Source organism: Leptodactylus fuscus, chromosome 8 (assembly GCF_031893055.1).
Source record: "Leptodactylus fuscus isolate aLepFus1 chromosome 8, aLepFus1.hap2, whole genome shotgun sequence".
NCBI lineage: Eukaryota > Metazoa > Chordata > Amphibia > Anura > Leptodactylidae > Leptodactylus > Leptodactylus fuscus.
Genome location: NC_134272.1, coordinates 12082420 through 12102078, shown reverse-complemented (window position 1 = coordinate 12102078; position 19659 = coordinate 12082420). Strand labels below are relative to the sequence as shown.

Sequence of the window (19659 nt, the reverse complement as noted above, 5' to 3'; positions counted from 1 at the left end):
AGGTTGGAGAGCACTACACGGACCGATAGGGCAACAGGCGGCCATTGCTCACAGTGATCAACGTCTTAGGTTATGAAGCAAAAGTCTTCACTCGCCATCACCTTTATACAACTATATATGGTTTCATCCCGCTGTAAAGAACGAGATAAAGATAATACGAGGACCCTGGCATACATGCTAAGCAATGGGTCCTGCGGGCCCTCAAGAAGTAGCTGTCCAGACACATCCCTTATACATTTCTTGGAAGAGTAACAGAGGAACAGCACACTGCAGAGCTAGCAGCTATGACGTCTACCATACCGCCTGTACTCAGCCATAGACATCATGGAGGACATTATAGAAAAGTAATGACCAGTATTAATGTGCATGAAACACTTGGGGTAAGATAGAAACTTACCGTTAGCTGCAACAGTCTTTTCTTCTCTATCAATTGCTTCCTCCACTTCCCATCTCCATAGACTTCCATGAACACTTGTAGTCTAATATCTCTGTTAGCTCAGTCTTGGGAGACCAAGATGGATTCAATAGAAATTTCAGATCAAATGTCAGTTTAGCAGTAAGGGGGGAAAAGAGTCTGAAAAGTGGAAAAAGAAACATTTTACTCTCAGATATATTGCAAAGTTTCTTATAGTCTCAAGATAACTTCCAATGACTAGAATACCCCTTTAACTATATAATGTAGGTGTTATATAGGTGATGCCTAATGTGTGATGTCCCTTTAAGGTTGGTGTCGCAGCTGATATCAGCGTGATGTTCATTAACACTCCTTGTCTGAGCTTGCTCCTGATATATCATCTGATAACCTATAATCTGCTGGGATTACGCTACCGTGTTTTGCATATGTATGAGGGATATGTCATCCTATGCTGAGAACTAGGCCAGACATATCTGTATCTTCAAGGGTTGGGGAACTACAACTACCTGGATGGAAAATTGTGTTGTAGGCTAAAACCTCACATAGTAGGCCACAGCAAAAAAAAACACGTTTTTTTGGTGCACTTGCACCTCTTCTACCTTCAGTAAAGTAGCTGTTTTGGGGTGGGACAGCGAATGTACTATCATTCACAACAAAAACCGCCAGGGAATGCGACGTTCGGTGACTGAGACTGAGCTGCAATACCAGGTACAGCCATTACTAAATGTATGGCGCTATGCTTGGTAAACAATACTATTTCAGTGGTCCATATAGATTAGGCGGGGGTGCTGGGATTTGGACCTTCATCAATATGATTGTTGATGGTTTATCAAAAGAATTCATGTATTAAATTCATTGCCATATTTTATTAAGGAAATCTCCCCTATTGTATATGTCCAAATATATTACACCACGTCAGCCATTTTGCTTAAAAGCAAAACCGTCTCAGTTGCCCATAGCAGCCAATCACAGCACAGCTTTCATTTTACCAGAGCAGTTTAAGCAATGTAAGCTAATCTCTGATTGGTGGCTCTGGGCAATACAGCAAATTTAATAAGGGAGGCCTAGTTCAGCAATATTTTATAGATCATGTTTAACCTTTTGGGTCCCTTAATGTTATGTCTATACAATCTGTGCGGAATAAAGAACTGGACTTTGTGACAGGTAACTTGTGCCGCGCCAGCGTTTAGACAATACGGTCCTTCGCTTCTTCAGTCTTGGGACTTCTCCAGAAAACTAGGATGAAATGCAGAAACTAGGTTAATGGGAAATGATATTGAAGTATTTGGGATTTTTTGCAGACAGGTTGACAGGAAGGAGGCCAAAATTAAAGAGGACCTGACCATATTATCCTAGAACAGGGGTGAACAACCTTCGGCACGCCGGCTGTTGTAGAACTACAAATCCCAGCATGCGTACTTGCTCCCATGGAAGTGAATGGAGCACGTTGTGAGTTGTAGTGTCACAGCGGCTGGAGTGCCAGAGGTTGCTGACCCCTGTCCTATAATATTCCTATAGGAATATTCCTTCCACCCTCGAAACGTCTGGGACGTTCCTGCAACGAGGGTTGACCTCCAAGTGTTTCGGAAGAGTGGGCATATGTCCTGGGCCCGGGGAAATTCTCCTGTATCCCCGGGCTCGTAGTTATATAATGGGTGACATGGGCACTTCATGTCACAAAAAAGGGGTATGAGTGGCGCATTTCATGCTCACATCACAAATAGAGACAAAACGTATGAGCATACTCCAGAAATGAAATCGGATTTACGGTACTTAGTGATCCCTATAAAGTGGGTTTTTCCCAAACTCTACCCAAAATGGGCTGACAGGTAACAGGTGTAGCAGTCAGTCCGCCACCAATAACCTGTCCTAAGTATAGGCCATATCAGTCCCTTTAAGACTGTGCTGCAATACCATACACAACCTATTAGGAAGAGTGGCGCTGTGTCTCTAAGGATGATGCAATGTTTTTTTGTATACAACCCTCAGTCCCGGACTCTAGGACCTTCCAGTTCTACCTGAGCGTTTTACTTCTCGGAAGCTCCTTATTAAAAGGAAAAGCAGCATCAGGGAGATCTGGACTTTCCGCCTCGGCATTGACTTTCCATTCTTTCCTCGGTCTGGTGAAAGTGAATGGATATTCTGGTAATCAATAGAGAACTTTCCAGTGTGTCTACCATCAAACAACCTCCCTAATGTGACCTTCTATCCTGGGCTCCCGGGGACTCTACAGTTACAGGAGAGCGGCGTACACCGCCCCACCTCCACCTGACCCTTAATGTAAAAGACTACGTGTCCCAGACTCATCAAATCCAGATATCTGGAGTGTAATATAACCCATAGGTGTGTGTATCGCATGTGGGATCTCATCTATCAGTAAGAGTGTACAACTCCTTTAAGAAATATCAGAACTTGGTCATATATAGGGGGCGCCCTTCTTCAAAAGATGAGTAAACTAAGAAACGAAAATAAACGGGCCCCTCTATAGATAGAATAACAGTCCTCTTGTGATATGGGCCCTGATTCCAGATATACATTGCCATTGTCATCATGTAACAAAATGGCCAACAAGACCTATAGGGGGCGCCATTATAAGGATGAGAAGCCATGGCCTTAAAGGTTCCCATAAGACCTTTGTTAATTTGTATAGTCCTTCAAAAAAATGTTGCACTGGGGGTTTACATAGTCACTTGAAGGGCATGTCCACGCCCTTTGGCATCAATGACCTCTAGACAAAATGGCCGACACAGCCTTGGATCCAAGGGGATATATCATTTTGAGGATCAAAAGCCATGACCTTGTAGGCTCCAGTTGGGTTGCAGTCGATCAAATAGTAGCAGTCTTGCCAACGTGTCATACGAAGGGCTTACATGGTCACTTAAAGGGCATGTCCAGTCCCATTGGTTGCAATGACCACAGAACAATATGGTCCATGCTACTTTGAGGAGATGACATCTGTAAGACTAGGCCCTTTGTCAAATAGGAAGAAAACCCACCAATACCCTTGGTGTACAATGATCTTTCATGATTACTTAAAGGGCATGTCCATTATATTCAATGACCACTGCTTTTGGGAGACCTGGATTAACCTCCCTCACCTGCCAACCAAATGTCTGCAGTTGGGTCCTCCTTTCCTTCTAAATAGGCTCTTGGTTTGCAAATATCCTTAGCCATGTTTCAAGGCCTGTTTAAGAGTCTGACACTGACTATAGGGTGACTACCTGAGCTAATCTGCATATACTTTTTCCCATGAAGCATTGCCCGGCTCCTGTTGTGGTGCTCTCCTCAAGGAGAAACAGTACCAAAAGGTGTCACTACCCCATCAGGCCCCCCCTGACTATAGTACCCCCAATCGTGGCCTGGCTGTACCCTAGTGAGCAGCACCCCATATCTCATCTTCCTGGATCCCTGTGAGTGTGATATCGGCGGCGGAGCACATTAGGGTTTCTGGCCATATTTGGGCTTGGAAGGGTGTTAGATTTTGGCCGGGACATTAGGATATCATTGATAGAGTTGGGGGATGACACATATACCGCCAGGCCGATTGTGTCTGCTGGATCTCAGATCTGGGATGGTGTCCAGGTTTCGTTTTACGCTGGTATAATCTCCCCAGAGAAGCAGAATCGAGGTCAGGCAGGAGAGCTTGTTATTTTTAGGTAACAAGTTGTTTTTCAGTTTTCGGATCATATTCTCCATCTCCGACCAGGAGTAAAACCGAGACCTGCATTCGCACATCGCCGCTGTCGGGGGGTGTCTATGGAGGACTCTAGTGTGGATACCAACACTCAGTGCTAGCGGCCATGTTTGATAGTGCTCCTATAAAGGGTCAGAACCGTGATATCTGTGGTTACCGCTCAGGGGTCATCACCCAGCTTTCCCAAATTCCTGGTTGCCATATCACAGCATAACTAAGATATCTGCCTCCCAATATGGTTCAAAATTGGGTGGCAACACCTGCACAGACTGTAACGGCAGCCATATTGGTTGTCCTTTAGCTTTTTCAGAAACGAGTGTAATTACATCCACAACAGATAGGGGGCGCACTCAGGAGCAGGAATGCTGCAGGATAGCTAATGAATTAAAGGGGATTTATGTCCTATCTATAGGTTAGGGGATAAGTGATTGCTAGGGGGCCAAAAGATGGGACCCCCTGCAGTTGCATAGATGTGAATGGAGTGGAGGCCACACATGGGAGCTTTAAGACCGGCGTCCTCATGATTGCTAGGGGTCCCTTGGAATCGACCACCTCCCCAAAACCAGACCAGTCTATCCTATAGCGGTCGTATCACACGATTCATATTATAGTCCGTCGTATATCAGCTAGTCACGTGACAATGACCTGAGTATTCACAAAAACAGGATTCCTATAAAAATGGCCATCATAAGATTGGTGACAGCAGCTGGCCTTCTTGCTGATGGTTTCCATGTAGCAAGTAACAGTTCCCTTTAACCTTTTGTCCCTTGCTTCCTACACATTGAGTTCACTCTTTGTTACACAACTTACCTTATCACCATAGACTCCAATTGCTTGCTTGTTGATGGTTTCCATGTAGCTAGTAACAGTTCTCTTTAATCTCTTGCCTGTGGCATCCTAAAAATGGGGTCCACCTCCATCATTTTAGGGTGCCCTTACCTGCTTGTTGACGATTTTCATGTAGCAAGTAATACTTCCTTTTAACTTTTTGCCCCTGCCATCCTAAAAACTTGGATTTCCTTTTTGTTGCACAAGTTACTTCATCCTAATAGGGTGCCCTTACCTGCTTGTTGATGGTTTCCATGTTGCAAGCACATCTTCCTCTTAACAGTTTGCCCCTGTCATCCTCAAAATTGGGTTCACTTCTAGAGATGAGCGAACAGTGTTCTATCGAACACATGTTCGATCGGATATCAGGGTGTTCGCCATGTTCGAATCGAATCGAACACCACGTGGTAAAGTGCGCCAAAATTCGATTCCCCTCCCACCTTCCCTGGCGCCTTTTTTGCACCAATAACAGCGCAGGGGAGGTGGGACAGGAACTACGACACCGGGGGCATTGAAAAAAATTGGAAAAAGTCATTGGCTGCCGAAATCAGGTGACCTCCATTTTAGACGAATAGTGGATTTCAAATCCGGGTCATATGAGAATGTGAACTTTGTGACTATGAGACAGGGATAGCTGTACAGGCAGGGATAGCTAGGGATAACCTTTATTTAGGGGGGAATGTTATTAAAAATAACTTTTTGGGGCTCTATCGGGTGTGTAATTGTGATTTTTGTGAGATAAACTTTTTCCCATAGGGATGCATTGGCCAGCGCTGATTGGCCGAATTCCGTACTCTGGCCAATCAGTGCTGGCCAATGCACTCTATTAGCTTGATGAAGCAGAGTGTGCACAAGGGTTCAAGCGCACCCTCGGCTCTGATGTAGCAGAGCCGAGGCTGCACAAGGGTTCAAGTGCACCCTCGGCTCTCCTACATCAGAGCCGAGGGTGCGCTTGAACCCTTGTGCAGCCTCGGCTCTGCTACATCAGAGCCGAGGGTGCGCTTGAACCCTTGTGCACACTCTGCTTCATCAAGCTAATAGAATGCATTGGCCAGCGCTGATTGGCCAATGTATTCTATTAGCCTGATGAAGTAGAGCTGAATGTGTGTGCTAAGCACACACATTCAGCTCTACTTCATCGGGCTAATAGAATGCATTGGCCAGCGCTGATTGGCCAGAGTACGGAACTCGACCAATCAGCGCTGGCTCTGCTGGAGGAGGCGGAGTCTAAGATCGCTCCACACCAGTCTCCATTCAGGTCCGACCTTAGACTCCGCCTCCTCCGGCAGAGCCAGCGCTGATTGGCCGAAGGCTGGCCAATGCATTCCTATGCGAATGCAGAGACTTAGCAGTGCTGAGTCAGTTTTGCTCAACTACACATCTGATGCACACTCGGCACTGCTACATCAGATGTAGCAATCTGATGTAGCAGAGCCGAGGGTGCACTAGAACCCCTGTGCAAACTCAGTTCACGCTAATAGAATGCATTGGCCAGCGCTGATTGGCCAATGCATTCTATTAGCCCGATGAAGTAGAGCTGAATGTGTGTGCTAAGCACACACATTCAGCACTGCTTCATCACGCCAATACAATGCATTAGCCAGTGCTGATTGGCCAGAGTACGGAATTCGGCCAATCAGCGCTGGCCAATGCATTCTATTAGCCCGATGAAGTAGAGCTGAATGTGTGTGCTAAGCACACACATTCAGCACTGCTTCATCACGCCAATACAATGCATTAGCCAGTGCTGATTGGCCAGAGTACGGAATTCGGCCAATCAGCGCTGGCTCTGCTGGAGGAGGCGGAGTCTAAGATCGCTCCACACCAGTCTCCATTCAGGTCCGACCTTAGACTCCGCCTCCTCCAGCAGAGCCAGCGCTGATTGGCCGAATTCCGTACTCTGGCCAATCAGCACTGGCTAATGCATTGTATTGGCGTGATGAAGCAGTGCTGAATGAGTGTGCTTAGCACACACATTCAGCTCTACTTCATCGGGCTAATAGAATGCATTGGCCAATCAGCGCTGGCCAATGCATTCTATTAGCGTGAACTGAGTTTGCACAGGGGTTCTAGTGCACCCTCGGCTCTGCTACATCAGATTGCTACATCTGATGTAGCAGAGTCGAGTGTGCATCAGATGTGTAGTTGAGCAAAACTGACTCAGCACTGCTAAGTCTCTGCATTCGCATAGGAATGCATTGGCCAGCCTTCGGCCAATCAGCGCTGGCTCTGCCGGAGGAGGCGGAGTCTAAGGTCGGACCTGAATGGAGACTGGTGTGGAGCGATCTTAGACTCCGCCTCCTCCAGCAGAGCCAGCGCTGATTGGTCGAGTTCCGTACTCTGGCCAATCAGCACTGGCCAATGCATTTCTATGGGGAAAAGTTAGCTTGCGAAAATCGCAAACTGACAGGGATTTCCATGAAATAAAGTGACTTTTATGCCCCCAGACATGCTTCCCCTGCTGTCCCAGTGTCATTCCAGGGTGTTGGTATCATTTCCTGGGGTGTCATAGTGGACTTGGTGACCCTCCAGACACGAATTTGGGTTTCCCCCTTAACGAGTTTATGTTCCCCATAGACTATAATGGGGTTCGAAACCCATTCGAACACTCGAACAGTGAGCGGCTGTTCGAATCGAATTTCGAACCTCGAACATTTTAGTGTTCGCTCATCTCTATTCACTTCTTGTTACGCAAGTTATTTAATCATAACAAGGTGCCCTTACCTACTTGTTGATGGTTTCCATGTTGCAAGCACATCTTTCTCTTAACAGTTTACCCCTGTCGTCCTCAAAATTGGGTTCACCTCTTGTTACACAAGTTATTTAATCATAACAAGGTGTCCTTACCTGCTTGTTGATGGTTTCCTTGTTGTAAGTATTACTTCTTTTTTGAACCTTTTGCCCCTGGTGTCCTAAAAATTGGTTGACATCTCTTTCTACAAGTTAGTTCCTCATAAGAGGGTGCATTTGGCTTTAGAGCGTGAGCGTGGGTATACGGAGACATGAGGAGCAGGGTTATTCTGAGCTGCCGTCTCTTCCTGTGCGAGCTCTTCTTTCTATTTGCCACCGTTTATTGCAATGGCTGGGCTGTGTTCCTGTGGGCATTGTGTGTGATTGAGGTTTCGCAGCCAGCTCATTAACAGCGGCCTCCCAGGGGTATTGAGCACAAGTGAAGGAGGGGCAGGACACCCGGGACAGAGAAGACATCACATCTGAGGAGGAACTGGAGCTTCAGTACCAGGGACAGCGGCACAGACACAGCAGGACTGGCAGCACTGATGGAAGTGACCTTGACTCCAGGCAGCTAGTCACTCACCTGACCTCTCATGGTGCCAGCCTGACCCATCATGGGCAAACATCACGGCTTTTCCAGACATTTCCGGTAAGTTGATCGATGGAGGGCGATTAGTCAATCCCTGCAGGATGTCGAAGACCATTGATTTTAGTAGGGTCGGTCATCCCGCAGGACTGGGACCCCTATGTCATTGACAGGTTGTCCATGGGGGTGGTAACTGCTGGACCACCACTGACGTAACTCTGCGTCGAAATTCTGACAGTTTGGGGGCAAAATCAACACTTTCAAGAAGATTATTATTTTTTATTAAAAAGTTTTAAAAAATGTAATGGAAAAAGATCTATCTATATACTGTATATCTATAGAAAGAGGTCACAGCAGCACACGGCTTCTTAAGGTGGGAGCATCTTTACTTAAGTAGGTTTATCCATAAACATTTCTGTAGATGCAACTCTATCTATCTATCTATCTATCTATCTATCTATCTATCTATCTCCTATCTATCTATCTATCTATCTATCTATCTATCTATCTATCTATCTATCTCCTATCTATCTATCTCCTATCTATCTATCTATCTATCTATCTATCTATCTATCTATCTATCTATCTCCTATCTATCTATCTATCTATCTATCTATCTATCTATCTATCTATCTATCTCCTATCTATCTATCTCCTATCTATCTATCTATCTATCTATCTCCTATCTATCTATCTATCTATCTATCTATCTATCTATCTATCTCCTATCTATCTATCTATCTATCTATCTATCTATCTATCTATCTATCTCTCTATCTATCTCCTATCTATCTATCTATCTATCTATCTATCTCCTATCTATCTATCTATCTATCTATCTCCTATCTATCTATCTATCTATCTATCTATCTATCTATCTATCTATCTCCTATCTATCTATCTATCTATCTATCTATCTATCTATCTATCTCCTATCTATCTATCTCCTATCTATCTATCTATCTATCTATCTCATATCTATCTATCTATCTATCTATCTATCTATCTCCTATCTATCTATCTATCTATCTATCTATCTATCTATCTCCTATCTATCTATCTATCTATCTATCTATCTATCTATCTATCTCCTATCTATCTATCTATCTATCTATCTATCTATCTATCTATCTATCTATCTATAAGAGGTTCTGTAACATTCCCACCAGTCCTGATCTGCCTATGGGTCAGTAGTTCCATCTTGAAGAGATTCCGCCTTCCGCCATATAGGGTCTGTAGATGCAGCAATCCTATACGTATTCACCACTGTGCACAGTCTATAACACATAGTGAAGCTCACAGCGATACTCATATGGTAGTTACACTTATTATACTCATATATACACTCACTATCACAACTGTATTCCTGTATACTCACTTCTATTCATGCTCATATACTGTATGTACCGTCACTGTTACGCACTTCCACTCACCCTTCCACTCCTACAGACTCCGTTCTAATCTCTGTTACACTCACTCATACTCCCACTTGTGCTCAGACTTCTACACTCATATCATTACTCATTGTAACACTTGTAGTCATACTTATATTCATCCTCACACATAGTCACACTCATTCTCACACTCACGGCTGTATAGTCACACTCATGCTCACACTCTCTCTTCTCTGACGCTAATAGTGACTTCTTTCCCCTTTCTCGGAGCGCTCGCTTCCCATTCACCTACACGAGCTCCTCTATCATCCTACTCACCTCTCCCATTACACAGCTGAACTCTTCAGAAGATCCTGAGTGATAACCAGCGATGGTTTTGTCGCCTTACTTTCTGTAATCTCTGCTAAATCTGCATCGTTGTGCGCTTACATTCCTTCCTACTTCGTTCCCTATGTGTGTCAGTCTGTACTGCAGTTCTTGCATTTTGTTCATGGATCAGGCTGTGTTCTCATACAGTGGGGTATTCCGTACTGTGGTGTCTCTATTCTTGGGGATGATTCTGTTCCGTTTCTGACACTTGTGGTATTTCCACGTATGAGTTATTACAGGATAATCACACTCATAATGAACGAGGCTCTTAGAACGCGAGGTAATAGACGTAATGTCAGCTGTACATCCACTTTAAGAGCCGAGAAGCCATTAACTCCGTGCTACTTTAATTCCTTTATCTTGCCAGCTCTCGTCTTAATGTCTGTAGCATCTGCTCGCATAAAAAGATGATGGCGGTGTTAATATTTTCACAGATATGGATCTAGGACGCAATAACTTATATGGTGAAATATACAAATGTAAGACAGAAATGCTGGTGTGAATGTGCCGCTATGGGTGCACCTGGTCCCATATGGACTGTGTGTGCACCATATAGCGTCTCCTTACCGTACCATATTACATAAATGTTCTCCTCTACAGCAATGCCTATACCTCTGTATAGTATACAAGGGGACGTATAGGATTCTGTATAAATGGAGATACAGTATATGTAGGTACAGTATGGCTTTGATGGGTGCTTCATTATGGCTCAGCACTTGTATAATATGGCGGCATGCAAGAGCGCTCAGTAACAGGATTAGGCCTTGTTCACACTGCAATGCTCCATCACATGCCATATTGTAGAAGTATTCTATGGAATCAATGGGGCTGATATATCATGACTTATATGCCAAAAAAGCATTGCACAAGCCAGGAGATGTTGCAATGTATATCACAAGGCAGACTTTTGATTCCAATGTCTTCCTATCCCCCGCACCAGGCGATGCCACGCCCCTTTTCGAGAAAGACGCAACTAGAGTCGCAATTTTGCAAGCCTGACGTTTAAAGCTTTTTACACCAGAAAACTGACAGGGCAGACGGCCCCACCGTGCCCTGTTTCAGATACCGTAAGTGGAATAGGGGGCGCGGAATGTAAAACGTTGCAAATTTTGTGTGCCCCTATACCACTATTGCCACTTTTAAAACATCACTATCGTCTTAAGTTGGCGCCACTGGCATTTTTGCACTGCACTGAAAAGGGAGTGTGGCCTCCATCCACTGGTGCAGGGAATAGAAAGACTGGCATTGGAAACGCCAGTCTTCCTAAATCTACCCCATAGATTTCTGTGTAGGTGCATGGACCATGGAGGATGAGCCTAATGATGTGGCGGCACAAGCACTGGCGGGGCAAGGATTATCAAGACTGGCATGGAAAACACCGGTCTTGATAAATTAGCCCCATTGTTTCTAATCTGTATCATGATATGGCGGTGCATGAATGAAGCACTATGGTCGTATAGTCACATGACTGGTGAACGTGTCATCAATATGCCGGACCATATACGTCAGCAGTGGTGTAAATATAGGTCCTATATTATAATAGCGCCCATTATAGTGCGTATTAACCATCCCCTCGGTCTTGGGGCTCTGTACCCACCTCTACGGTATGGGTGCCCTTGTTGGTAAGTGACTTCATTTAGTTAAAGCAACACATGCCCCGTGGAAATCTGTGTCCAATTACCAGGCATACGGCTATGCACATGTATCGCCATCCGTCAATTAGCGCCGACTATAAGTGTTTAATGAGGACTTAATGATCAGTGTAGGACGCCAAGTGCGCCCTGGGACGGTCACGTGATCAGTGTTGTGTTAGATAAGATTAATGCCATGGTAAGGAGCGAACGATTAAGACATCAAGCCCGGGCCCCTTCCTGTTTTCTTTCGTAAAGCAGATTTAAGGTTGCGTTAAATGACAACATGTCAAAAACAAATCACAAGACACGGCGCGCTTTGTACTTTATGTGAACCCTGCAGTATGCAAGATTCGGAGAGGGAGAGGGGAGAATCTTTATCCTTTGATCTGAAAATACCAAGGTGGCAGACGCTGGAGATGCTGCCCGGGCTGAGTGACGGCGTGTGCACGCTCGCAAGCCGGCTTTTATCTCGCTGCTGGGATAATTATACGATGAGACTCGTTCTGCCAAATCTTCTGAGAATTCCTTCTGCTCCCTGGTGAAATGTCAGCCATGCTGGGAGGGGGAAAAAAAAGACGATGAGAAAGAAATTAAATGTTTGGGAATGAAAGGGTGGAGCGGAGACAATAGACAGGAAGAGTTGTCATCGTGTCCTGCTGAGACCGAGGTGAAACACACACATGGGTTGTGGAAAGGCAACCATGTCCTCATTACTTCTGTATTCTCTATCATTGGGGTTTAGGAGATATCAAAAAGAATCTGTGATATTTTTGGGAGGAATAAGGTAACCTATATGGCCAAGTAGTGCAGGAAGGTTTGGAAAGTGGACGCAACGGAAGGGGCATCAAAGACAAAGATCTATTTCATGGTTGGATGGGATGACGTAGATAGTTTGGATGGAAGTGATCTCTGTCGGGTTCAGGAATGGGGGAACATGATAGATTGGTGGATAAGACAAGTGGTCGTCTGGATATATAGGAGGATATATATGGTCGGGAAAGGGTATTATATATGTGGTTGACTTGTGGACTTGATGCAAGTTGTCACTTTTTTTGGAAATACCATGGTACAAGTAGTAGATTGGTTTCATGGGCAGGAGGGAACTGGTATGTTGGTTGGATGGGGGGGAAGGATATAGGTTAGTGGCTCCAGTAGTAGAAGTGATATCCAGTGTGAAGGAAAAGTTAGATTGGTTTGATGGATGGGAGTGGTGGTGAATTGGTTGGATGAGGATGACTGGAGTGATAGTAGGATGGAAGATGTAAAAGAGATGGTAGATTGGATGCACGGGGAGCTAAGAAAGTATTGGGGGATAAGAGATCTGACCAATTGGTGGGAAATGGACTGTTTGAAGAGTAGGTGAAAGTTGCCAGTTTTGGAAATGGTATAAGGAGAGTTGTAGATTGAGTCCATGGTCAATGATACAGTTAGTGGATAGGTTGGATAGGTCCTCAGAAAGAAGTAGTCTTGGTTGAGTGGAGTAGAAGTGAAGAAGGGAAATGTTGGCTTGTAGTCTTGGAAGCTATAGATGTAGGATGGTAAGGTAAGTGAACTGGATGCATGGGGGTACAGAAAACCGTAGACTGGTTGTGGGAGAAGAAGATATGACTTACTGGTGTCATGGTGGCAGCGTGATTTATGGGTTTGGTGGAATCGATTCCTTGGGTGGAGATGGCATAACATTACTTGATGGACATTGTACCCTGGGTAAACTTAATTGGCATGTCTTTTATCAACCACACTAAGTATGTTACTATGTCACTAGAAGTAGAAGATTAATACCATGGATGACTGGTAGGTTGGCTGATTGCAATGCTGGAAATGTTCTCTTGTTTAGGACACAAATTCGAGGGATGTAGTTTGGTTGTAGAAGATGGAAACATGACATTGGTTTTATGGATTAAGAAGTGTTGGGGTATCTAGATGAGGATGGACTGGATGCATGGAAGATGACGAAAGTAGAAGGCTTCGGAGAGGAGATGGAGATGTGACTAACTGGTGGGATGGGGGTAGAGTGTTATCCTTGGAGACTTGGTAGATTGGTTGAATGGAAAGTGAATGAAGTTTTAGATTGGTTGAGTAAAGTGATGGATTGTTTGGATGGTGGATGAAGATATTGGTAGCACATGGGGGTAAAGGAGGCAGCAGATGTGGATGCTGGAAGTGGTTCCTTAAGGATTGGTGAAGGCAATTATAGGGTGGAAGTGAATGAAGGCAGTGGTAGATGAGTCCATCATTCACTACTTCACTCATGTATCTTGTATCGTATCTCACCAGAATATTCATCCCCAAGAAACATCGACAACGTTTTGATCATGTGGTGTCTCAGAGTCTCATCAGCAAGATCTGCCGAACCAGGAGTGAGCGCAGTAATCGTCTGAGGAGGAGTCGGAGTGAAGACCATCATGAAAGGTTGCTGGTGTCTACAAGGGCAGCCCCTATGCCACACTGTCAGGACGATGTGGGCAGGGGATTGAAGAAAAGCAGTTCCCTTGTTGCTGGCAATGTGGGCACTGGAAAACCGCACAGGTAATTGTCATACTTACAGGTTATCGTATTACGGTATGTATGCAGCTCCTTATAGACTTGTAGACCACAAACAATCTTTGTAGTCTGATCACCAATGTGTCTCCATAGTTGTAGACTGCAGTCACCAGTTATACGTTGCTCCACTCCCACTTAAAAATGGAAGAGAGTAACACGTGACTACAAGACCAGACTACACTCAGGGCTTATGGGTAGTCTGCAACTATGGAGACACATCGTTCCGTCTGTATAGGAGCCTTATACACAATTTAATCTTGACGCCTTCATTTTGTTCATTTCTGTCTCCACAGGACGGTCCGGGTGTGTAAGGGAAGCAGCAGTTTTGGGTTCACGTTACGGGGTAATGCACCAGTATGGATTGAGTCCATTCTCCCAGGTACTGAACTTTACCATCAGTATATAGAAAGTGCATTTTAGGATATTCTAATTCAATTGCAAACCAAGGGAAATCCATTAAAATTGCAAAATACTGAATCACTAAATACCCAGCTTTTATCAGGATTTTTTTAAATCAATATTTATAATGGTTGACGCTTCATTTTTTTCTGATCCAGAGCTCCAGACCTCCATGTGGACAACTGATTATCTATCTATCTATCTATCTATCTATCTATCTATCTATCTATCTATCTATCTATCTATCTATCCATACATCCTTCCATCTGTCCTAACCTTTATATACCACAATGTAATGTGTATTGTATTGTATACTTAGGGAAAGTTTCAGGCCCCTGTTCTCCTGATCAGTGGTTGGACCCCAGTAATCTCTTATCCCCTATCCTGTAATAGGGAGTAAGGGTACATAGTGGGAAAAGCCCTTTAAACCCTATAAGGAGGTATGAACTTTCCTAGTCAGATTTCCTAGTTGTAGTCCCTAGTACAGTCACCATTTCACAAGAGACTGTTGTGAAGTCAAGAACCTAACCAGGGGGTGTGAACAGAATAGCAATCGGGATGCAACAAGCCATAGAAGGTCACTTAACCCCAGGAACCAGCAACATGAAAGGGTGAAACAGAAGCGTAATCCAGGAACAAGGCCGAGGTCAGGAGTCAGGAACAGAATTAATAGTATGGTTAAAATTGCCAGGAATCCTAATCTTAATCTATCAGCAAGGGGTCTATTGGAGCCCTGATTAGAGATGAGCAAATACTATTCAAAACTCAAGTTTCGAATACCTCGCTCCCATAGGAAGGAATGGGAGCGGGTGAACTGCAAGGGGTTAAGCGCGGCCGCTCCCATTCATTCCTATGGAGAGAGGTATTCGAAACTGCAGTTTCGAATACTATTCGCTCATCTCTAGCCCTGATCTCATCAGAGATTGCAAGTCACTATGGCGGCTAGTTAGTAGGACCAGGGGGCTATGGCTCCTGGATAGACATAGGAGCATCAGAGGTGGAAGAGGACTTCCAGGTCCAGGTGAGTGACAACAGTGAGTGCCGAGGTCTATACAGAAGCTGCAGGACTTGTCCATACATCTTATTGTTGGTGCAGCTCCTTAGTGGGTTCTTCTTAGTTCTCTTCAAATGATGCTGAGCGTATGTTCATTGTGTTCCTCCTTATATACAGCAGCGTATTACCCACATGCCAGTGTCAGAATGACTTATCTCTTCCAGGCAGCCCTGCAGACGTGGCGGGACTCCAGCCCGGAGACAGAATATTATTCTTGAATGGCTTGGACATGAGGTGAGGAGTTTGGAATAACTATCATCTTGTTTATGGGGTTCGGTGAATTTTGGGACTTCATTCTTACCATAAATAGTAAAATTCGCTTTGTCCTATTTTCACTTTCAGGAACTGCTGCCATGAGAAGGTGGTGTGCATGTTACAGGGCAGCGGTGCCATGCCAACATTGGTAGTGGAGGAGGGCAGCGTGTCGTACTGTGCAGGTGAGACCCTACACTCCCTCATCTTGTGTCAGCGGCAGAAATCCAAAAAAAAAAAAATTCACATGCACAGGATTTTTTTCAGGGATGGGAATTTCTGTGATATTGCTCGGCCAATGCAGGGCTGTAGTATATCTCAGATATTATCTATATGGTAGCAGGTGTGCTGCCGTCCTATGTGTTCAGTAAATGTTACTGCAGGGTCATGGAATGCCAGAACTTTTACTATTAAAGTAGGAATGTTTGATAAGCACATAGCCGTATCCTCAATGTGTTCTTCATCTGTTGCATTACAGATTCAGACTCTGATACTACTGTCCCAACATCCGCTCTTACCTCCCTCCAGTGGGTAGCAGAAATCCTTCCCTCCAATATACGTATCCAAGGACGGAGCTTTAGCCAACAGCTGGAACATCTGCTCACTCCTACTGAGCGGTACACAGTGTGTAAAGCACTAGAGAGTTTCTTTCAGCACAGGTAGAGTAATACTGTTTTTTTTTTCTAAATGTAGATTGTGAGCCCCATATAGGGCTCACAATGTACATTTATTCCCTATCAGTATGTCTTTTTTTGGAATATCGGATGGAAATCCATGCAAACACGGGGAGAACATACAAACTGCTTGCAGATGTTTTTTGCCCTTGGCGGGATTTGAACACCAGGACTCCAGCACTGCAAGGCTTCAGTGCTAACCACTGAGCCACCGTGTGGCCCCATAGTAATACTGCCATGTTTGTACAAAAATATAACTATCATCATAGTGCCTGTATGTACAAGAATATAACTACTATAATACTGATGCTATATATAATAATATGACTAGTATAATACTGCCCCTATGTACAAGAATATAACTACTATAATACTGCTCCTATGTACAAGAATATAACTACTATAATACTGATGCTATATATAATAATATGACTAGTATAATACTGCCCCTATGTACAAGAATATAACTACTATAATACTGCTCCTATGTACAAGAATATAACTACTATAATACTACTCCTATGTACAAGAATATAACTACTATAATACTGCTCCTATGTACAAGAATATAACTACTATAATACTGCTCCTGTGTACAAGAATATAACTACTATAATACTGCTCCTATGTACAAGAATATATCTACTATAATACTGCCCCTATGTACAAAAATATAACTACTATAACACTGCTCCTATTTACAAGAATATAACTACTATAATACTGATGCTATATATAATAATATGACTAGTATAATACTGCCCCTATGTACAAGAATATAACTACTATAATACTGCTCCTATGTACAAGAATATAACTACTATAATACTACTCCTATGTACAAGAATATAACTACTATAATACTGCTCCTATGTACAAGAATATAACTACTATAATACTGCTCCTGTGTACAAGAATATAACTACTATAATACTGCTCCTATGTACAAAAATATAACTACTATAATACTGCCCCTATGTACAAAAATATAACTACTATAACACTGCTCCTATTTACAAGAATATAACTACTATAATACTGCTCCTATGTACAAGAATATAACTACTATAATACTGCTCCTATGTACAAGAATATAACTACTATAATACTACCTCCTATGTACTAGAATATAACTACTATAATACTACCTCCTATGTACTAGAATATAACTACTATAATACTACTCCTATGTACAAGAATATAACTGCTATAATACTGCTCCTATTTACAAGAATATAACTACTATAATACTGCTCCTATGTACAAGAATATAACTACTATAATACTGCCTCCTATGTACAAGAATATAACTACTATAATACTACTATATACAAGAATATAACTACTATAATACTGCTCCTATGTACAAGAATATAACTACTATAATACTGCTCCTATGTACAAGAATATAACTACTATAATACTGCCCCTATGTACAAGAATATAACTACTATAATACTGCCCCCTATGTACAAGAATATAACTACTATAATACTGCCCCTATGTACAAGAATATAACTACTATAATACTGCTCCTATGTACAAGAATATAACTACTATAATACTGCTCCTATGTACAAGAATATAACTACTATAATACTGCCCCTATGTACAAGAATATAACTACTATAATACTGCCCCTATGTACAAGAATATAGCTACTATAATACTACTCCTATGTACAAGAATATAACTACTATAATACTGCTCCTATGTACAAGAATATAACTACTATAATACTGCTCCTATGTACAAGGATATAACTACTATAATACTGCTCCTATGTACAAGGATATAACTACTATAATACTGCCCCTATGTACAAGGATATAACTACTATAATACTGCCCCCTATGTACAAGAATATAACTACTATAATACTGCTCCTATGTACAAGAATATAACTACTATAATACTGCTCCTATGTACAAGGATATAACTACTATAATACTGCCCCCTATTTACAAGAATATAACTACTATAATACTACCTCCTATGTACAAGAATATAACTACTATAATACTACTCCTATGTACAAGAATATAACTACTATAATACTACTCCTATGTACAAGAATATAACTACTATAATACTGCTCCTATGTACAAGAATATAACTACTATAATACTGCTCCTATGTACAAGAATATAACTACTATAATACTACTCCTATGTACAAGAATATAACTACTATAATACTGCCCCTATGTACAAGGATATAACTACTATAATACTGCCTCCTATGTACAAGAATATAACTACTATAATACTGCCTCCTATGTACAAGAATATAACTACTATAATACTACCCCTGTGTATGAGAATATAACTACTATAATACTGCCCTTCTGTTACATAGGTATTTATGAGGGATTTATATATATATAGTGTAGACTAATCCTGTTGTCCTCCCACATAGATTGTAAGGTCTGGCACATGATAAGGTTGTGCAGCCATCGGAGGACACGCGGTGACAGCTGTTCGCTCAGTGACCTCCTTTGTGATTCTCTTTGTGTCCTCAGGAACATTGACACTCTCATCGTGGATATATATCCGGTCCTGGACACTCCGGCCAAACAGATCATCTGGCAATTCATCTTCCAGTTGATGACATATGAGGAACAAGAGCACTGCCAGCACAAGATCGCTCGCTTCCTGGGGTACAAGGCAGGTCAGAGAGCTCCGTAACCGAGCGCTCATCTTCTTGTGCCCATCACCTATCATCTCCCTCAGTCTTGGCCCATGTATACTGAAATCACATGACCATATCAGTACAGGGCCCCCGGGCAGGGCTACCTTACTCTCAAGCACCTCTATAGGTCCGGAGAAGCTGCAGTGGTGCAGCTGGAGGGGTTGCTCTTGTAACTGGGCCCCGACACCTTAGGGCCCATAGTACATCCAGCCATATATAAATCATATTGAAAAGAGCTATTGCAAATGAATATATTGTAATGAAGCCTGCTGTGATGTCATTGGTGTATATGTGGAGGGCCGGGGCACACATATCCATGATGGGGCCTAGAGCAAAATTTACATTGAGGCCCTTTTATGTGTTGGCCCATACTATCACATGCTCTTCATTTG

General features: G+C 43.0%; 1 protein-coding gene across 3 annotated transcripts in view; it reads left to right on the top strand.

The window, feature by feature from the left end:
- The window catches only part of GRID2IP (Grid2 interacting protein), a 58976-nt gene that overhangs the window by 24325 nt on the left and 14992 nt on the right, over positions 1 to 19659 (top strand). For 2 of the 3 annotated variants that reach the window (XM_075285556.1, XM_075285558.1), the window contains 6 exons: positions 13931 to 14182; positions 14491 to 14576; positions 15815 to 15884; positions 15993 to 16087; positions 16381 to 16561; positions 19098 to 19246. In XM_075285556.1, the coding sequence (XP_075141657.1) occupies positions 13931 to 14182; positions 14491 to 14576; positions 15815 to 15884; positions 15993 to 16087; positions 16381 to 16561; positions 19098 to 19246 (833 nt within the window). Of the gene's footprint in view, positions 1 to 7985; positions 8320 to 13930; positions 14183 to 14490; positions 14577 to 15814; positions 15885 to 15992; positions 16088 to 16380; positions 16562 to 19097; positions 19247 to 19659 lie in introns of those variants that run through there. The other variant, XM_075285557.1, reaches the window with a different exon arrangement.